Source organism: Motacilla alba, chromosome 2 (assembly GCF_015832195.1).
Source record: "Motacilla alba alba isolate MOTALB_02 chromosome 2, Motacilla_alba_V1.0_pri, whole genome shotgun sequence".
NCBI classification, from domain to species: Eukaryota; Metazoa; Chordata; class Aves; order Passeriformes; family Motacillidae; genus Motacilla; species Motacilla alba.
In genome coordinates this window covers 82,789,048-82,809,157 of record NC_052017.1, presented here as the reverse complement: position 1 = coordinate 82,809,157, position 20,110 = coordinate 82,789,048, and the positions used below count along the sequence as shown (strand labels likewise).

At 45.2% G+C, this 20,110-nt stretch overlaps 2 protein-coding genes across 10 annotated transcripts in view; both read left to right on the top strand.

Annotated features, from left to right (window-relative positions):
* Positions 1-4,669, top strand: part of DDC (dopa decarboxylase) — a 69,679-nt gene extending 65,010 nt beyond the window's left edge. For all 5 annotated transcript variants that reach the window (XM_038128578.1, XM_038128580.1, XM_038128582.1 and 2 more), the window contains one exon: positions 726-4,669. In XM_038128578.1, the coding sequence (XP_037984506.1) occupies positions 726-941 (216 nt within the window). In that variant the 3' untranslated portion in view covers positions 942-4,669. The remainder of the gene's footprint in view (positions 1-725) is intronic.
* Positions 4,670-5,802: 1,133 nt separating this feature from the next.
* Positions 5,803-12,788, top strand: FIGNL1 (fidgetin like 1). 5 transcript variants are annotated; one of them, XM_038129867.1, is made up of 2 exons: positions 5,803-5,959; positions 9,274-12,788. In XM_038129867.1, exon 2 carries the CDS (start codon positions 9,282-9,284, stop codon positions 11,349-11,351), a length of 2,070 nt encoding a protein of 689 aa, XP_037985795.1. In that variant the 5' UTR covers positions 5,803-5,959; positions 9,274-9,281; the 3' UTR covers positions 11,352-12,788. The 5 variants fall into 5 exon arrangements, with proteins under 5 accessions (XP_037985795.1, XP_037985796.1, XP_037985792.1 ...); XM_038129868.1 differs by lacking the exon at positions 5,803-5,959 and adding an exon at positions 6,550-6,717; XM_038129864.1 differs by lacking the exon at positions 5,803-5,959 and adding an exon at positions 6,683-6,717 and having other exon boundaries at positions 7,821-12,788.
* Positions 12,789-20,110: the final 7,322 nt, after the last annotated feature.

Genomic DNA, 20,110 nt, shown 5'->3' with positions numbered 1-20,110 from the left:
GAACAGATGGATTTGTCCATTTGCAACTCTTTTTCCACAGCCAGTGCTCACTAAGGGGACACTGCAGTAAAAATGCAGTAAAAATGCTCCCAGAATCTCTTGCAATTGTGTCTTGCCACCAGTGTAATAGAGAGAGTAAAGTTTGCACAGTACCTAAGATACTTCTTCTGATGGATTCTGTGGTGGGTAACTCCTATAGAACTTGAGGCAAATACTTGTTTAGGGTTTCCACTGATCATATGAAACCTAATTATGCCAGGGATATATTACCTTAAAAATTTTTAAATTAAGGGTAAGATTTCATATTCAAAAGAATTTCTCACAGTAGCTATGCTTAAGCAAGGAAAGTTAGTATAGCTCACTGCAAAACTTCCTCCCATGTTTGTTTGATTAGATCCAAGAAAAGTGTAATAACGCAGATACAATAATGAATGCTTTTAACATAGCTCATGACTTTAGGTCGCAAAAAGGCAGTCAGCTATCACAAATGCCCCAGTGTGAGCACTGCTTCTAAACTGAAGGTAATCCCTAAATCTCTTTGTGGCTTAAAACTTCTCTCTTACATCATCATATTTTTCTGATCCTTTGATGGCAAAGTGCTGAGAGGTGAGAAGGGGACTGCTTGTGACTGGTGCTACTTGAGCTTGGCTGCTTGGTGGGATTTACATTTTCCAGAATTGTTTCTGAAATTCATTGCCATATCCATTGAATTACAATGATTTCAGGGCTCAAATGAACTAAATGAGGCACTTCTAAAAAGCATAAATGATGCCAAGAAGATCCATCTGGTCCCGTGCCACCTGCGAGAGAAGTTTGTGCTACGTTTCGCTATTTGTTCCCGCACAGTGGAATCCTCCCACATCAAGTTTGCCTGGCAACACATCTCACAGCTGGCAACTGATCTCCTGAAAACATGGGAGCAAAACAACCCCCAGCAGTAACAGCGGTGAAGTATAAGTGGAGATGAGGTAATTAACTGGCTTTCTCAATGTTGCCAAGTTTTATTTTAGGTGCAGGTGGGAAAGTCAGACTATGAAGGAAAAAAGTACAAAACCTGTTGTTATACAGCCCAGCTGCAGTAGCAAAATCCTTGCCAGTAAGTTGAGTTGTAATCATAGCCATTCCTTCTCTGTACTGTAGTTTCATCTTTCCTGTTTCCAGGATGCACATAGCCAAGGAGAATTGAGCTGCAATTTCTTACCAGTTTGTTGTCAAGGGCATTTGTTCAACCAGGCAATGGAAATGGAAGGGTTGGTGCTCCCTCCGTTGTCCCCATTCTCCTCTAGCACACCCCCTCCTTTCTTCACAGATGAAACTAAGAGGTCTTATAACCAATTAATTCAACATTACTATGACTGCAGGAAGAACCCAAGTTGGGGAAGTTTAGTTCAGGTTCTAAATATGTTAGTATCTGAATAGGCATGTATAAATGTTGCCAGGATTTGGGGCACTATCATGTCATGATGCACTTGTTGCAGGAATTTTATAAATGAACAAAGGACAAAGGACTTCAAGACTTCCTTCATTGCATAGCCAGACTTAGGAAAATGAGCACAAACTGATTACTAATCATCCTTCTGGCAGGTTCTCTACTTTCCCCTAAATGGCTTGCTTTTAAAACAGCAATTTTGTCAAATTCCAGCAAATAGGCTATGCTGGCTATTGGTTTCCAGATTGATCATTCATATTGAAGTCCCTAAAAAGAAGCTCCTCCTAAAAAGTTTTGTCAAAAGCTATGTGCTACCTGGTATTCTATATTTTTAATCAAGTTATAATCAGCAGTGATTACTTGAAAATAGTCTGTAAGATATGTGCTGTGAAACTGAGTTGTGATTTGTTTTTATGGCTACCATTTTGATTACTTCATGGTGTTATAAATCTTTGACAAAATGTGCTAAGAAATGTAATGTCAAAAATATTACTCTTAGTTTCTCAAATTAGCTAGCAATTGTGTAAGCAAGTGACAATAAAAATAGAAAGTAAGAGAGCAAACCCCCAAAATCAGCTTTGGTTCCCCCACAGTGGTTTTCTTCCATTAACAGTGATGAATGGAAAATTAAAATACTGGAAAACCTCTTTCTGAGAAAGTCAAGTCATATATATTTGACACAAACCATTGATACATCATCCTGTCAAAGGCAGGCACAGTAACGAGCTAAAATGAAAGTTAGAGATGAAAGTCAGAACAATATCAAGTCACAAAGTACTTTTGCCATTTTAAAAACATAAATTCCAGACAGTTATTTCTGCGTAAATAAGAACAACCTAAGTAGCTGCTCCAAGAAATATAATATGTAGGATTCATTTCTACATTTGCATTTCAATCTTCCTTTTAATGCTCATATTAATTTCTACAGCCTCTTGAGCAATGTGCACAACTATTCAGCTTTCCTCCTCCATCCCTTTCAAGTATACTTCCTACAGCTGGGAGTTGCAAGTAGACCAGGGAAAATGGATCGTGACAATTAATTTGGCACATGGTCTGCTCCTACCTCTGTCTTTCCTAATCTCTCACTTTTGGGGTGCAAACTGGGAAGGATTGCTATTTCCATATGGAACTGATTTCCCAGATAACAGATGAAGAAAGGGATAACCAATGAATTTGATAAAACCCAGTAACACTTGGGCAGGCGACTGACACAAGGCACTACTGTCAGCTACAATGTCAGAAATTTTGATAGCATCATTCTCTTCAGAACCAATATGAAATTTAACTTTTCTGTGGTAGCACAATGCAATAGATTGGTAGACTGAAGAGAGTGGAAAATGCTGACAGTTGTTGCCTTTCCCTGTTACTATTATTTAAACAAAATATTCAGATCTCATGACCTGGAAAACAACATTTATCCATAACACATATTTTCCACACTTGTACAATTTTACAACTTTTACATTATGAAAACTCTAGAATCTTGGAGCCAAAGAATTACATGTTCTCTGTGAGACAGGCCAGTATTTTGTATGTGAAATGTACAACCAGGATTGTCCAGGAAAAACAAAAAAAAGGAGAGAGATCAGATTTGGATCAAAGCCATCACAGAGTAAATCCAGGATAATTCCACTGAAATGAAATGGAGTTGCTTTGGGCTTAGGTGACTATAATTGAAATTAAAAATCTGACTAATAAGTATTGGAAAAGAAAGGCCTAAGGTGAGGCACCCCTAAACTGAACATAAGAAGATTCTGCTGGAAATCTGCTCCATGGAAACCAGAGCAGAGATGAATGATGCCTGCCTGTGTGAGCCTCAAACTGCTGTAAAACTGGGATGCAGGCAGGATGCACACCCAAACCTAGGAAAGGGGAAATGTCCTCAACAACCCAGAATTAGACATAGATCCCTTTAGACATTTGTGAGAAAATACTGCCAAAACTGACATTCACTTAAGCATTTTTCAGTATCTCGATATCAGTTTAAGAAGTGGCCATTGTCCAAATACAGAAACTCCTGTTGGCAAAGAATTTAAGATAAAGGCTAATTTAAAATACAGATGGAGCAAAAGTTAATTTTTGGGGGTTTTGTTTGGTTTTTTTGTTTTTTTTTTTAAAGAGGTGACGTTAGTAAATCTGACTAATAAACAGCAGTGATGAGACCCATGCAATTACATATCCCCCTGGCTAGCCCAGTACCAAAACCTGAAGTTCATGGTTCTAGTTTTTCTGAAATTCTAGAATGATTCAGATACGTAACCAGTGAAGGCCTTCATAGCATTCAGTCTCTCATACCTTCTTTTCTCCATGTGCTAGTTCCTTCTTAGACTATTAACATTAGGTCATCTGGAAAGAAAATATGGGCTGAGTAATCAACTCAAGAAGAAGCATTGAAAGGAACATTTTAAAAAAGAACATAACTGCTGTTTCTGTTGTGTAGCTTTGCAATGTATCTGTAAGTGAGAAACACTGTATTTATGAATAGTTAATGTTAACCTGGATTTATTGTGCCTTGTGTGCAAAAGCTAATATAGCCTGTGCCGATGAATACTGTTTGATAGTAAAAGTAATTACAAAATCCCAGAACTGTACTTCAGTAGAATATCCACATCTCAAGGAAGACTGCGGCTATTAGAGAAGGAGGGAAAAACCTGACTTTTACTTTCAGGAACCTCAATTTATTTTTTTTAAACTAGCAGAGTACAGTAGCTACATTGTTAATGACAGATTATATTTTATTACTGATGGTGAAATAATGAAAATGTATGTATTTATGAAAGTGTTGGTAATATATTATACTGTGAACTGCATTATAACTTTTTAATTTTTAGTTTTTTCTTATGTTTACATACAAGATTCTGCTCATGGCTGTTTTGTTGTTGTTGAAGTACTACTCATCACCGTATGTGATGAGTAGTAATCACATTGAAGTTGCCTTACAACAGCAGTCTAAACCTTGAGATTATAAACTTGAATTGCTCAAAGACAGAAGCAAACGAGAAATAAAACTGATGATCCTGAAGACCAGGGTGGTTGGTGAGGGCAGGTTAAATAACCATCAATGGATAATACCTGTATAGCATATGTAGAGTTTATATGTTCTAAGTGGAAAATAATCAGAAGTCTAATGCTCTAATTATGATTTGTGAGCTGTTGACTCCCTTTAAAATCTGTACCCAAAACCTCCTGAACAGACATTAAGGTTTTAATTGGCAATATAAATAAACCAAAACAAAACTACAGCTATTGTCTCTTTGTACTTGACTAAGCTTTTCTCAACTCTTTCATGCCAGATGCACTGTAAGAGGCCCACTCGTATCAAGTCAGTGCCCTGATTTTCACCACCAAGGACTTTTTTTCAATGTGTCCTTCAAATTACTTTGCAAATGGGAGTTGGCAGATTTTCCTGCAGGAAGTTTCCTCCTCAGCAACAGGAGTCTGAAAAGTACCTGGCCATATCCAGAAGGGCCAGTGCCAACCTTTCTGCCAAGTTCTGCACAGTGCTGCAGCTTTAGCTTTGGTTTGTAGCTCCAGTGCCACCTGGTAGGACAGGGAAGGGGCCCATGACATCAGTCCTGCCTGGCTGCAGCCCACGTCCCCAAGGCTGCTGTGCTCCCTGCCACTGTGCAATCCCAGGGAAATCGGGCAAGCATGCCTTGGGAGAAATTTGATGGCAGCAGCCTTACATGCTATTTAAATGTTAGCCCAGTTGGGTCTGAGATGATAGCTTGCATACCAGCACAGACAGTTTAATGTGCTGTCTGCACCGATGGCATAACAAGCCTGATGTATAACAGAAACCTGACAGTAACTGCAGGAAAGGTTCCTCACGGGAAATAAAATGTTCACCCACACAGAAGCATCTCTGTTAATACCAGAGGTGTAACTGCAGCTTAGAGTGCTCATTTGCATCTAGATTGGTGTGCTAATTTGAACGTGGGTTGGTGTGATCCAGATGGGGACTGCACCGCCACATTGAGTTGATGGGATACTTCCACATGGACCACCATCTACTGCCCTGTGAAACAGTGTCATTCATCTTGCCCTTTTTAGAGCTGTTCTTCCAAAAAGGGCTGTGCAGCAGCTGTTGTTTTCAGGAGTGTCAGAGAGTCCCCTTCTGACAGTGCCGTGCTGGCCCCGCAGCCGGTGCCACAGGGGTAGAGATGAAACAGGTGACCGTGGAGGTCAAGTGCTCGTGTGCCTACAGGCCAGGTACCCATCACTGGCTGCGGAGTCACCACCACCGGGGTTAGGGCTTTGTGCTTGGGCCATCATTCATGGAAGCTCCCTTCTCTGGAGCCCGTCCTGCACGGAGGGCTGCTGCCAAGGTCACAGCCCGGGACGCCAGTGGCCGGGCCGCCTGTGAGCCGAGCAAAGGGCATCCAGAGGGCCGCCTGACGGCCAGGAGAGCAACAAGCAGCAGGCAGCTGGGGAATGCTGATGGGATATCCTGCTGTTCTGGGCAGCCGAAGTCGAGTTTGACACAGGAAGAGACACAGCAATTCTGCTCCTTCAGTCACCCAACTGAAGGTAAAGACCTCGTCTGCCTCACAGAAATTGCACATCCCCACGTTCCCATTTTCTACTGCTACTGAAAATGGCCTGGACAGGCAATAAACGTGACAGAACCCGACATTCTCCAGCCTCTCCCTTCTCGGCTGTTTTGACCTTCAGCTGAGGAACCAAGCCCTGACCAGAAAAGGTTTTCCGAAGCGAGTGAGCAGGGCTGGCAAGGCACGGGAGCCGAGGCACCGGCACCGGGGCAGCGCCCGGGGCCGCCGGCAGGGGCTTCGGCGGCAGACGCGGGAGGGACCCGGGAGGGATCGGGGAAGGAACACGCGGAGGGAGCACACAGAGGGGACACCGGACGCACCCGAAGGGAACAGGCGAAGGGGACGGGAGGGATCTGGAAGGGATCTGGGAGGGATCCGGGACCGATCCGACAGGGAACACGCGGAGGGCGCCCGCGGTGCCCACAGATTAGGCGCGCGCCGGTCCCCGCGCGGCGGTGGGGGCGGGGCCGGTCCCGCCTCCCAAGGCACGGACCCCGCGCCCATTGGTCGGCGCGCGCCCCAGGCGCAGCCAATAGGGAGCGCCCGCCCCGCCGCGCGCCGTCCCTCCCAGCGCTGCGGGTGACGTCACGCAGAAACCCGCCCCTCTCCCGCTCGGCCCGGCCTCCCGACCTCTGATTGGCTGCGTCTCCCGGAGCGCTCTCACTCGATTGGCGGGTGGGGCGGGGCGGGGCCGGGCGCAGAGCGGGCGCGCGCGGTTGGCGGCGGCGGCGGCCGGTGGGTGCGGGGCGCAGGAGCGGCACTGCCGGGACTGAGGGGGGACACGGGAAGGGAGAAGGGAAGGGAGAAGGGAGCGGCGGGTCCCTCTCGGGGCTGTGGCCTCCGCTTCCCGTGCCGTGAGGGGGCACCCGCCCGCCGCCGGGCCGCCCAGGGCTCCTAAGCTGAGGGACCGTGGCCGGCGGCTGGGGAGGGGCGGCGGGGGCTCAGCCATGCCCAGACAGCTTCCCGGCTGGATTCCCGGCCTGAGGGCGGTGGAGGGGTAAATGTGCTCGTGTACCTGGCTGTGTTTCCCTGGGCCCCGTGCTGGGCGTGCTCGTGTGTGGCGGCGGCGGTGGCAGCGCCCGCCCGATCCGCGCTGAGGCGAGCACGCGTGCCAGATCCATTGGTGGCGGGGCTGGGATACACACACCCTCAGCTCCAGGCGTGCACGCGGAGTGCGATGTCCTCGTCTGGGAACTGTTCTGGCTGAGCGTGTGCGCGTGTGGCTCTCTTGGAGAGAAGTTGTAAGGCTGTGCGGATAATTAATATGGGTTAGACTAGGGGGAGAGAATGATGCCAGACGGTGTTTACGATGTATATAAATAAAGGCTGGGTGCTGAGAGGGTGGATCCAGGCTCTTCTTGGTGGTGCCGAGCAATAGTACAAGAGGCAGTGGGCGGAAACTGAGGCATAGGAAGTTTCACCTGGATATGGGGAAGAACTTCTTTACTGTGGGAGTGACCACACTGGAACAGGTTGCCCAGAGAGGCTGTGGAGTCTCCCTCACCGGAGACATTCAAGAACTGTCTGGAAACAATGCTGTGCCATGTGTGCTGGGATGATCGTGCTTGAGCAGGGAGGTTTGACCAGATGACCACTGTGATCTCTTCCAACCTTCCCCATTCTGTGATTCTGAGAATAATCAAACTGAAATTTCAAACTGGTTACCACTGTTCACTTGTTCTGGCCTTCCCTCAGTGCTATGAAGGTGACCACTGAATCCTTAAGAAAGTGGTGGTGAACTTGAGATTTTATGCTCTGAATTATGGAAGTATTTCATGGGGGCAAACTTTTCCTGAATTTATGCTTTTATGTCACTTAAGATATTTTTGATTCAACAGTTGCAAAAAAAATTATGTGCACAGTCAAAGCCATTTAGAGAAAAGAAGTAAAAGGCTGCAGCCTTTCATCTCCTGTTCATCTGTCACTCGGCTGTGGAGGGATGATGATGATGTGAGTTTGGATCAGATTTTCTAGGTGCAAGTTACACTTCTTATGGTACAAAAGTTGGCAGTAACTTTTCAGAGAGAAAGTCTTACTTTTGTGGTTTTGTTTGTTTGTTTTAGTTGGATTTGCTTGTAGAGGTGCCAGATTTGCAGGTAAAATGTATTTTGACTTTTCTAAACAGCTCTAAAAGTTTGGGCTGTAGTAAAAAAAAATATTCAAACCAAAATTACTTACATCCTCATTATATGTTATGTGTGTAAGCATATAAGCATATGAGCAATAAACATATTGTGCTCTCTGTTGCCTAATGCTGATGCCAGACTTTTTGCAAATAATTAGGGAGGACACCCTCACATAGCCTGGATTCCTTCAGTTCTGTCTCCCCAGCCTTGCATGAGCATTGCACATCTGCACTCCTACGCAGTCTGTAGGTGATCCAGAGGATTGCAACTTGACTCACACTCTGTTGGAGAGGGTGCAGAATATACGGACACGATACTCTGCAGAGAAAGAAAATACATCGGGAACGTGAGCGAATCGTTTCAATTCAAACACAATACTCCTCCTGAGCCAAATATCATCTTCCCTATTTCTTAAAAAAAACCTACACTAAAGGAGTTTAAATTCCACTTTCTGAAACTGAGAAACAAGGATGCTTTAAACACGCAAGACCTTTTTCTTCTCTAAAGTGTAAAATGGGGACCTTTTAGTGCCTTCTAAATGGAAGAAACTATTTTTAAACATTTTCTAGTAATCTGTTAATATTTTCTTAATATGAAAGGTTGCTACATTCAGGATTGTTTGTTCCATTTTTATCTCCCCTCAGAGACACTGCACGCAGTTTTACTTACTAGCTTAATTGTTTCATTTTTATTACCATCACAGTAATAAATGAAATCATTCTGACAGTGGTGTATCCTCTGTCCTCTGCTGCACTGTGCCATATTCTGTCAAATAAAAGTGAAAGCACTGGTGATTTCATTTAACAAGGCCAGTTTTTGCTTGGCCATCTGTTACCATTCTTTGCAGCCTACTTACCTCCCCAGGAGACCTCTGGTTAGAGGCAAACTCTCTCTTTTTTCTTTTTCCCCCACTTTTTTCTTTTCTTTGGACAAAGAAGAAAAGAGAACCTCAGTCTAAATGCCTTTGCACCACAAAGCTGGTTGCTTTTTGAAAAGATTAAAGTGTCCAGACTGGCTAAGTAGCTTGCAAGACCTCCTGCTCTGTTTCTCACAGTTAAAATAATGTAGGTTTTCCTGTGTAAGTATTTAGGCAAGGGGGGAGGCAGCTGGTGCAGATGGTGTGAAATGGCATTTTGTAACTGCAGGTCTTTTCTGTCTGTTGCAGCGTCAGTGATGGAGGCCCCCACCGCCAGCGCGGCGCACCTGAGCGACTGGCAGCAAAGTTACTTTGCTGTCACCTCTGGCACCTGCACGCCCGGGCAGAAGGCAGATGGGTACCGTGCCAAGATCCTGCGCATTCAGTATGCATGGGCAAACTCCGAGATCTCCCAGGGCTGTGCTGCCAGCCTGTTTAAGAAGTACGCAGAGAAGTACTCCGCGATTATTGACTCTGGCAACGCAGAGACTGGCTTGAATAACTATGCGGAAAACATTTTGACTTTGGCAAAATGTCAGCAAAGTGACAGTGACAAGTGGCAATCTGCCTTGACAACAGATAATGTGTTCGAATTGAAGTGTGTGCGAGAGAGGATGCGGGCTGGCAAAATTTTCCAGAGCTCTCAGATGGCACCGACAGATGCCCGTGTACGAGCTGATAAAAGGGTCAGCGCCTCCGCTGCTGCAGCTCTTCCTAAACTCGATGTCTTCGGCAGTACCGGGGAGACTCGGCTCAGTGCTGGCTCAGCAAAATGTGCAAGTCAGGGACCAGATCTTCTTGGGCATCCCTCATCTTGCAAGTCCCTTCAAAGCAGTGTGCCTCCTGTGACCAGAACTTCAGACACACTTCCTGCCGCTTCAGCCTCCTTAAGCAAGCAGGTTCTTCCAGGTTTCCAGGCAACTCCACTCTTTGGAAGTAAAGAAGCCACTAATAGTAGTTCTCTGAAAATGCCAGGTAACTGTTGTGATGGACAAAATTCGTCTCTTTTCAACCAGTCAGCTGTACCTGCCTGGTCTGCAAATTCTGGGAAAAGAAAAGCATTCTATGGTCTGGCTGATGAAGGCAGCACAGCTGTTCCTAGCCTTGCTCCATGTCAGGCTTCCATTTCTGCAGAAACTAATGGCTTTTCAGGGCAGAGAAACAGAAATGAAGAGAGCAGTGCTCCTGGGTTTAAAACTGCAAAGGAACAGCTGTGGATGGATCAGCAAAAGAAATCTCAAAACCAGCGTGCACCGGTCTCGTCATATGGAGGAGTAAAAAAATCCCTGGGTGCAGGCAGGTCTCGGGGTCCGTTTGGCAAGTTTGTGCCTCCAGTTCCAAAACAAGATGGAAGTGAAAATGGAGGAGCACAGTGTAAGCCTCATGCAGGGGAATCAACAGACCCGTTGCTGCCTGTGGATGAACGGCTGAAAAACATAGAACCGAAAATGGTTGAACTCATCATGCACGAGATCATGGACCACGGGCCTCCGGTCAGCTGGGATGACATTGCTGGAGTTGAGTTTGCCAAAGCTACTATAAAAGAAATAGTGGTGTGGCCCATGCTGAGACCAGACATCTTCACCGGCTTGCGTGGTCCTCCGAAGGGAATTCTGCTCTTTGGCCCCCCTGGGACTGGCAAGACCCTCATAGGCAAGTGCATCGCATGCCAGTCCGGAGCAACTTTTTTCAGCATCAGTGCCTCCTCTCTGACTTCCAAGTGGGTGGGTGAGGGGGAGAAGATGGTCCGTGCGCTGTTTGCCGTGGCGCGGTGTCAGCAGCCAGCAGTGATTTTCATCGATGAGATCGATTCCCTGTTGTCCCAGCGCGGAGAGGGGGAGCACGAGTCGTCCAGGAGAATAAAAACTGAATTTCTGGTGCAGTTAGATGGGGCAACAACCTCCTCTGAAGATCGTATCCTGGTGGTTGGAGCAACAAATAGACCCCAGGAAATTGATGAAGCTGCCCGAAGGAGACTGGTGAAGAGACTGTACATCCCTCTCCCAGAAGCCTCTGCCAGGAAGCAGATTGTCACCCGGCTGATGGCAAAGGAGCACTGCTCTCTGAATGAAGAGGAAATCAAGCTCATAGTCCAGAAAACCGACGGGTTTTCTGGGGCGGACATGACACAGCTCTGCCGGGAAGCTTCTCTGGGCCCTATCCGCAGTCTGCAGTCCATGGACATTGCAACCATCACGCCGGAGCAGGTGCGGCCCATCTCTTTCCTGGACTTTGAGAGTGCCCTGAGGACAGTGCGGCCCAGCGTGTCCCCCAGGGACCTGGAGCTCTATGACACCTGGAACCAGACGTTTGGCTGCGGCAGATGAGCTGCATCCCAGCTGTTTCACAGGAGCAGTTTAGGATTTCAGCACTGCCATGTATTAAACCTGTGGCAATTTAGTGCATCTGCACTTGGTTTTGTTTCTGTCCTGGAATTAAAGCTCCTCATGTTATGCAGGCAGATGTCCAGGCTCTGGCTGAGGCCTTTGCCAACTGAAAAGACCGTGAGGAACTGCTGCTCATGATACGAGAAATTGCTGAACAGCAGTGGCGTTGAGAGGCTGACAGCGTTTACAGATTGCTGGGAGAGATGGAAACAAATTTCACTGATGTTTAAGGGGAAGGTTATCAAACCTCACAAATAATGGAAAGGAATGCTGGGGAAATCTAGCAAGGTCCACCATGCTGTGTCAGTAAGGGATTCAAGCAATAGCAGAAATTCCAATTTTGGGTAGGAGTATGGCAAAACTGGATAGGGAAGAATAATTAGAGGTGCTTTCTTTGGGAGGCGACAGGAGCAGAGGAGGAGAGGGTGGAGGTGGATGTGGACTTGTGTCCAAAAGTGAAAAATGGAAGGGGGGACAAAAGAGGAAGGTCTCTTGAGTGTTGCTCTTGTCTGACAGCGTTTTGGCTCATCACTGCATTTAATCCCAGCTTCTCATTAAAAACTTTTTTTTTGATGATTTTCTGCTTGACCTTAACTTTCAGTGCTGCATCAGCATGTGTGGGTGTGATTTATTGGAAGGTCTGGACACCTGCAGGTGGAGAAGAGGCCGTGGGTCACAGGGGCTTTAGGATCTGGGCCCAGCCATGGGGTAGCCAGTGTGGGCAACCAGGTGCTATAGGCATCCAAAACTCACTGTCAAACTAAGGGCTGGACAAGCTGGCAAGGAGGAAGAACAGGATTTGGAAAGAGCCCCCCAGTGGCAGGATAAGGGGTCTGGGTGTGGATATTTGATTAAGTTAAATCCTGTGTCTGAAGGCTCTGTGAGTGAGGTGTCCTTGTGAAACTGGAGAGTGTGGGGCTCATGTCACACACTGGTGACCTCGGGTGCTTGAGGCTGGAGCTGAGCAACAGGGTGGGGCTGTGGGTGGTTTTATGGGAGTGCATTTGTGTGTGTGCTGGGAAAGACACTGCTCCCTCTCCGTCCTTGTGTCTGTGTGTGTGTCTGTGTGTTTTTGTATCTACTGGTTTCGACTGGGGGCTCAGCCTGGCTCCTGGCTGGAGCCCCAGGCAGAAGCAGCAGCAGCTGCATCCATCAGATTCAGATGGAAGATGCCTTACCCTGAGAGTGCTGGGCTCTAGCGGTCAGGAAGGAGAAATCCCATGTCCCAACACCTCCTGGGTTCCACTGCTCCTTAAAAAGTCCTCATGCATCAATGGTAAAATTCTTGGCTAGCTTGTATTTGGCATTCTTACCCAAGACATGAAAGAATGCACAGCCTTTTATTCACATAACCTGTTCTTGCCCACTGGCTGAGCACAGCTGCCCCTGAAAGGAAAATAAATGGAAATCTTTCCTTTGGATTCCTTTGTCAGTGTGGCAGAGCTGGCTGCTCTGCTGTCTGTTCTTCATTTTCAGTTTCTCTAAAAAACTTTTTCTCCTATTGGGGAAATGCAGAGCTTAAAAGCTGCTCTTCCTCAAATTTCTCTGAAATTGGATGCATGCTGTTTAACTAGGATTTTTTAAAGACATTTGGAAACTACGGGGCCCAGGAGCCTTGAATTCAGAATAATTTGGAAGGCTTAGAATTTCTTAGAGCTCATCCTGATTTAAACAAATGAGTCAGTTTTATTCATAGCTCATGTTTTTAGTAAAGTCTGATATATATCAGAATTTGCTTTGCAGAGATGTAAAAAAATCAGGTATGTGAATTTATCTTCATTTTTGAGATAGTGCAAATAGAATAATTAGATTATTCTGAAAGGATAAATGTGTAATGTGGTTCAAACCAATCGACTTTTGTGCCACTTGGGTAAAGATTATGAGATTAAGTCTGTTTTTACAAGTTCCATTTTGGAGAGCTATAAACACATATACTAGGTAAGATTTTTTGCTTTCTCCAAACATTTCTTTAAATTCATTGTTCAGGCAAGTGAATGAAACACCAGAGAATTTTAATTGTTAGTCGAATTAAGGGTTGCTCAAGGGTTAATAAATGCCTTATATATGATTAAATAATTGCCTTATTTATGCTGGGAATTATTCTGGTGTGCTATGTGAGCATTCTGTGGTCGTCTCTGTGTATGAAATTTCACATTTTAACGGAAGTGCTCTACAGGGAGGGACCAGTGAGAATCCACATGGGGACAGAGAATAAAGCTCCTCCTGAGGTGACAAGGACTGGGACAAAAATTCTGTGTTTCTGTATTTGTCTCCTGTGAAGTGGAACTTGTCGACAAGATAAAAGGTAGAACCAGACAAGGCTGCTCTTCCTCCTACTTTTTAGATTATTCATTACAAGAATTACATCAACATGTCTTTTTTAACACATAAAAATAGTGAAAGGGAATATTAGGTAAAGTTTATTGTGTTTTAGTCATGATGCAGGTGACATGACCATCTCTTCAGCCATGCAGCATTCTTTGGGCTTTGCTGCAGAGCTCAGAGCCAGCAGGACTTGCAGTTTCAGCCCAAGATGAGTTTCATAACCCTCTGTAACGGTGCCACCACACAGCAATTCGACTGCCAGGAACATAATTTCACAAAATACAGAAAATTGCACAGAAATAGGGCATGATTGTAATTTAAGGGAAATGGTGCAGATAAATCCACTTTAATGGATCTGTTTAGTGTATGCAGAGACCTATGTACTTCATTATTTATTCTTTTTGGCTGGCTGATCTTTGGAAGAAGAAATGCCCAACTCTCTGGTTTTGTGGTTCAGCAACGTTGGGTGCACAATCTCTCAGTATCTTTTTAAGGTAAATAATTGCAGTCCTGGAAAAATCAGGTCTTATTAATAAACAAGGCAATTCAGACTCTCAGTGCATCTTGGATTTGAGTTAGCTAAATTGTCTCAGAGCTGTATGAAGTCCCTTGGGGCATTTTCATTTGCGGAAAACTGTGCCAACACATGCAGGGGAAAAAGCTGATGAGGCAGAAATGATCATCACCTGCTAATGGCAAGTGGATGGAAACCAGACTGGCCTCTCTCTTAAGAGCATCACTAAGATTGTTCTTTTGAAATAAGGCAATTTCCTTCTAACAGAAACTATGGAACTGCTCACAAGCCAACGTGACATTGGAAAACAGCCCACCAAACAAAGCAGTGTGGGCTGTCCCCTGGGCTGCAGTGCAGGCACCTGCTCCATGGGTCTGCTGGAACCAGCCAAGGAGGCCACCCCTGCTGCCCTCCCCGTCTGACACCTTCACGCTGCACCCAGCTCAGAAAAATTCCTGTAAAAGTGGGATAGCAAAGACACAGACACAATATTCCCAAAGTCCACATTTCTTAGCCTTGCTTTTTAATATTTTGTTACCATTCTGTATCTTACCTGTAGAAAATCAATCATGTAAGATGCTATAGAAATAAGCAGCTGTAGTACTAATAGGTCTCTAGTTTTTTTGGGGGTTTTTGGTCCCATTAGTTGAGAAGTTTCATATAACCTTGGGTCATAGCTGTGAAGCCAAAATAGAGTTATGGGCCTGGAAAGAACTATAACGAATCTGCAAATTCCCACTTTGTGTAATGTGAATTAATTTTTGTGATTCCTGGTGCATGCTTTGCCTGGTTTGTTCTTTAAAAACATTCAGTACTTATAAAAGCCTTGGTCTCTCTTTGGACTTCATTCCTATGCCAGTGATATGATCACATTCAGGACTTGACATATTCAGTAGATGCCAGGATGAAAACACAGAGTGGTAAATGTTTAGTGTTATGTTTAGTGTTAGCCATTAATAAAGTGGCTCTCTTGCCTGGATTCTTCTTCAGCGAGGTTGAAGGTGAGTAAAATTCTTCCCTAAAGTCTCATCTCTGTTACTGTGATGCAAGTGTTCTGTGCTTTATCCTGTCTGTATTTCTCACATCACAGACATAGGGAAAGGTTTAATCACGCACTTTGAGCAGGCACCTCAACAGTTGAGATGTCATAATTTGGCACTACAATAGCACCCATACTAAATAAAAGTCACTCTTCCACTCCTTTTAATAATTTCCTGTTGGTTAGTCTTCTGATCACTCCTGTGTGCTCATCTCTCTTCAGTGCTGATTCCCCAAATGACAGTGCTTGTCAGTGATAAGGGACAAAACTGGAGCAGAGTAGGACTGACCACGGGTGCAGGGTGGTAGATGAACTTTTCAGTGTATTGTTCATTTTCAGCAAAGTTGTTCTGAAGTTGCTGTGTTTTCCCCTCTTGCCCAGGTTGGTTTCAACAGCAGAGTTATGCAGAGTAGCCTCCCTCTTCCATCACTAATAGTCACCAATGAATCCATCATCACAGCTGCAGAAAAGACCCAAGTGGAATCTCTGGCATGCTTTGTTGTTTGGCTCTTAATGCACTTTGATTATGGCTTTACAGCTAACTGGCAGAGGTGTTACAAAAATTTAATAATTTTCATCTTCAGAAAATATCACAAGAAAGACTCAGAGAAGGTGTGACCCGTGTCCATATTCCCTTATTACCAAGGCACATAACCTGGTCTGAAGGAATATGAAGTTGTTTTCTTGTGGCAAAGATGGAGCAGTAAGCAAAAGGCAATATTGTTCTCTTCCAGAAGCTGAGGGTCAAGGAAAGTGAATGAAAGCTGCAAGGATGCTGTAAAGACAAAATATCAGCTTTCTGGCTGGGGGAGAGATGATGTGGTGCTTTCTCACTGTAGGTAACTGGGGAAAAGGGGAACAACTGCCCTTTCTTCACCCAGGCATGACTGGAGTCGTTAGCTGGGCAGGGAAGGAGGGGAACAGAAAAGGGGAACTTTCAGCTGCCCGAGCTCCAGCAGGGACAAGACTGCTGTGCATGTGACTCGGGCGTACCATCACAACCACGAGCTCATGGGTGCAGCTGAGGTGGTCTCTCAGGTTCCCAAACAACAGCCTGAGCCCAAGAGACCCCCTCTGAGTTGGGTTGGTTTGTAGGGAGTTTGGGGGGGTCAGGGGTAGGGTGGAATCTTGCGTTCCATCGTGCCTTGGATCTTATGGCATCCTCCTTTGGCCACGGCGCGTGCAGCGTAATCAAACACAGCCAGGCTGCTTGAGGCTTTCCACCAAAGCCACACGAGAAAAGCTCCCAGGAGCTCAGGCTTTCCCTAAACTGTGCTAAAATAAAATTCCAGTTTCAGATTAGTTTGCCTGGTTTTGGAACTGGCATGCTGCGATCTGAAATTCTCTCTGAGCTTTGTAAAATGGAAGCACCTGAGCACCAAGAGTGAAATGATGGCCAGCCTGCTAATGCATTGCTCATTGAAAGACTGTCTGGAACAATTGTGTGTTCACAGGGGAGAAAAAAAGCTGGCTTTTTCTTTTCAGAAGTAGATCACAAAGTTCTGGACAGTGGCTTGTGAAAATTCCTACCCAATTCTTACAGGTTTTGAGTTCCGTACCATGGATTAAAATGTAATAAGATTCAATTGCCTAGGCTTCTGCTTTTAAATTTAGAGTGGTTTTTATGATTTTCGATTACTGGTGTTAGTAAAACTGTCTCTTTATAACTTTGTGCCTACAAAGGCAAGGGTGTCTCTGCCAGCTGGGGCAGTTCCACCTAAACCTGCTGAGCAGGATCATTCTGATTAATAAATGTCTCCAGTCCCAAATATTCCTCAGTAGTGGTGAAGACCTACAAGTCAGTTTTCTCCTTTCCCAAATGAGTAGTTTTATTTTGTGACACTTGCAACTAGTGACTGCTTCTCCCTGCTGGTCTGATGTAACCAGTCAGAATTCTTACAAGAGTTGTTATGAAATGGCTCGTGCTCAAATACTTAATTCAGTATTCTGAAGAAGGAAAATTTATTTGACCTCTGGATTTTTTTTTCACCAAGTATAGAAAGAAAAAAGGAGTAAATATTGACACAGGAGCTTGAATTCCCTTGATATAGTGTATTTTTTGCACACCAATTATTTGCACTACAGAATGGATATAGATCTGGTATAGTGGAGGATATAGTCATTTACATAGCATTATAGAAACTCCTGATTTTCCTTAAGTGATGGAGAATTGTTTTCCAGAGAGGGCATGGACTCTGGAAGCTGCTGTCTGCAATCTATTCTGATGCCAGCTTCTCTCAATAAAAAAGAGAGAAAATTCAAACAGAATCAACAGAGAAAATGGAAAAGCACTGTGGGTGGGGAGATCGATTACATGTAAAGACACAAATTAATGGGAACTTGCAGGCTGTTTTGTCATTGATGATGCATTTTTCAGTGCCTGTCAATGGCTTAATGTTATATAAAAACATACATCTAGTGGTGATGGGACAAAGCAGAAAAAGAAAAACACTTTCAAGAAGGTCACAGAACCTCTGGGCTGGCATAGCTACAACTGGAGAGAAAGAAGAATCTTGCAGTGACAATTCTGTGATCAGTTCATTATTTTCTGAACATACTTTGTGATTTTTTTTTCAGTGACTTTAATGCTAAATTTAAAAGGTTCCACCCTGCTTAATGCAGTGCCTTACTGTCATATGACAGTGAGTCTGAGAGCTGGCTGAAAAAAATTAAATGTGATAATTAAAACATTGTGATATCAGAAGTCATTCCAAAACCAGAAGTTTTGCATCAGAGAAACAGAAGATCAAATTTTCAGAAACTTTTGCTGTCATCTGCTGAAAATACACATGCTCTGTCTGTAAATGTATCAGAGGGGACAAGGCTGAGCACGCTGGGGACTGCTCCACTGTGGTTTCATTCATGAAAACTATTTTTCATGTGCTTTTAAAAATAGTTGTGGTACTGCCACTCCCCAGATAGTCATGGTAGTACAACTCATGCCTCTAGTCACCCCAGAGCAGGGGGAATTCATGCCAGGGAATGTCACCTTTTTTCTGTAGAACAATCCCATGTAAAAAAAAAATCAAAATATCCATGTTTTAAGAGTCTTTATTGCCCCTAGGGCAGTGGAAAAGCGATGCTGCCTTATTTTTATCACTAGGGAGGAATGAATGTAGTTATTGCCTGTGGGTGAACCCCAGTGTCCTGGACACATGTGCCTGCAGATGCAGGTGGCAATGGCGCTGCTGCTCCTGTCTTCCACAGGCTGGGAATGTCTCACACAGCGCTGTCAGCAGCAGAAATTGTGCAGCAGGGTGTGGGAGCCAGGTGAGCTCAAAAACATGAGCTCTGCCTGCCTTTAGGACAAGCCTGAAAGATGCTTTGCTCAGTCTATCCTAAATAAATCTTAGAAGTTTATGGAAAAATAGTTATCCCTGAGACTCCTCTCCATTTCCAAATAGCAGTCTTTTCCAGGGAGAGGAGCACAGCTGTAGTGTTTGAGTTGCTCTTTTTTTTGTAGCCTGCCACCAGATGGAGTTCTTTTCCTAAAGAAGTCCATCCAATTTCTTAAGGAAAGCCCAAGGGTAGTCAATATTATGTCCCTTTTTTTGTCACTCAAAATCATCCAGTGTCAATGACTTGTTACTGGAATTTTATTATTATTGTATTTATTTTTTTTTTATTGCGTGGACTTCGATTTTTGAGACTTTTTTGAGGGAGCTGAGAAAACCAGGCTGACACTTACAGAACTTCCTATTTAACAAAGCTAGGATTCTAAAAGATTAATTTTGCTTCGTGTCCCAGGTCAACGGGGGCTTGGAAAAGAGGTGAAAATGCTGGTACAGTGCATTTGTATTTAAATTGCTGCTTGATCTTGGACATTTTAATAACAGAATAAAAGAGCAGATGCAAACAGTCTCCCAGGCTGAAGATCCTGAAGGAGAAACACAACAGGTAACAGGAACTGAGTCCAATTAACTCAAAAAGTCTCAGTTTGTGTGAGTTTTGGTGGGTAGCAAATGGCACTTTGCTTCTCCCTCGGGGCTGCAGGGTCACACCGCGGCACCGCGCCCGATGCCCCGGCCGGGATTCCTTTGTGCCGGGCACGGAGTTCCCTTTTCGGGTGATCCCTCTGCCTGTGCTCCCCTGAGCTGTCCGGGCAGCTGGAGCGGAGCTTTGGTGGCCGGAGAAGCCTCTTGGCGGAGCGCCCTGGAGAAGTTATTTCTCTGGAGCGGTGAAGGCCTCAGCCCCTTGAGCGCCTTTCAAGGGAAAATCGCTGATGCCACCCGCGGTCACTGCTCAAGGACATTAAAAGCCCGTGTGCTTTCAGATATAGGTGGCTAATATTGCTCTGTCTCCCAGAGTCCTACAGTTTCTCACTTCCCTGCTTTGTGGGTCAGATGCTCTGAAGCCGCTTTACATCAATTCCTGGCACTGTTTTTAAAGGAAGCAAGGGGGAACAGCGTGAAGTCTCGCTTTCTGCCAACAACAGGAAGCGCACGCTCTTTGTCAGGCAGTTTGTTTCAGCCATCCCTTTTGTTGAGCCAACAGATTTCGGGACTAGGGATTTGGTTTTCCACACAGCACTGCCCAGCAAATCCCTGGAAAGGCAGCGTCACAAAGCGGCGGCATGGACGGTCGGGGGAAAGCCCAGCGCCGCCGCAATTCCCTTTTTCGAAGGGAGTGTTGCTTTAAAGAGCAATGGCCTGAGGGAAGGGAAAGGAAATGGTGATAACATCTCTCCCTTGGTCTGTGCCCTGGCTCTGGGCGTGCTGCTGCTGAAACCTTGCTGAGGGCGATGGCTGCAGGAGTCTCCTGGTGGCCTCTGGCGCCGTGTAACGCAGCTGTCCCGCCGAGTGGGACGAGGTGAAGAGGGGC

Bases quoted from the DNA above. Each gene is read 5' to 3' on its own strand.
- FIGNL1 (XM_038129864.1), top strand. From the start codon at position 9,234: ATGGCATTTTGTAACTGCAGGTCTTTTCTGTCTGTTGCAGCGTCAGTG.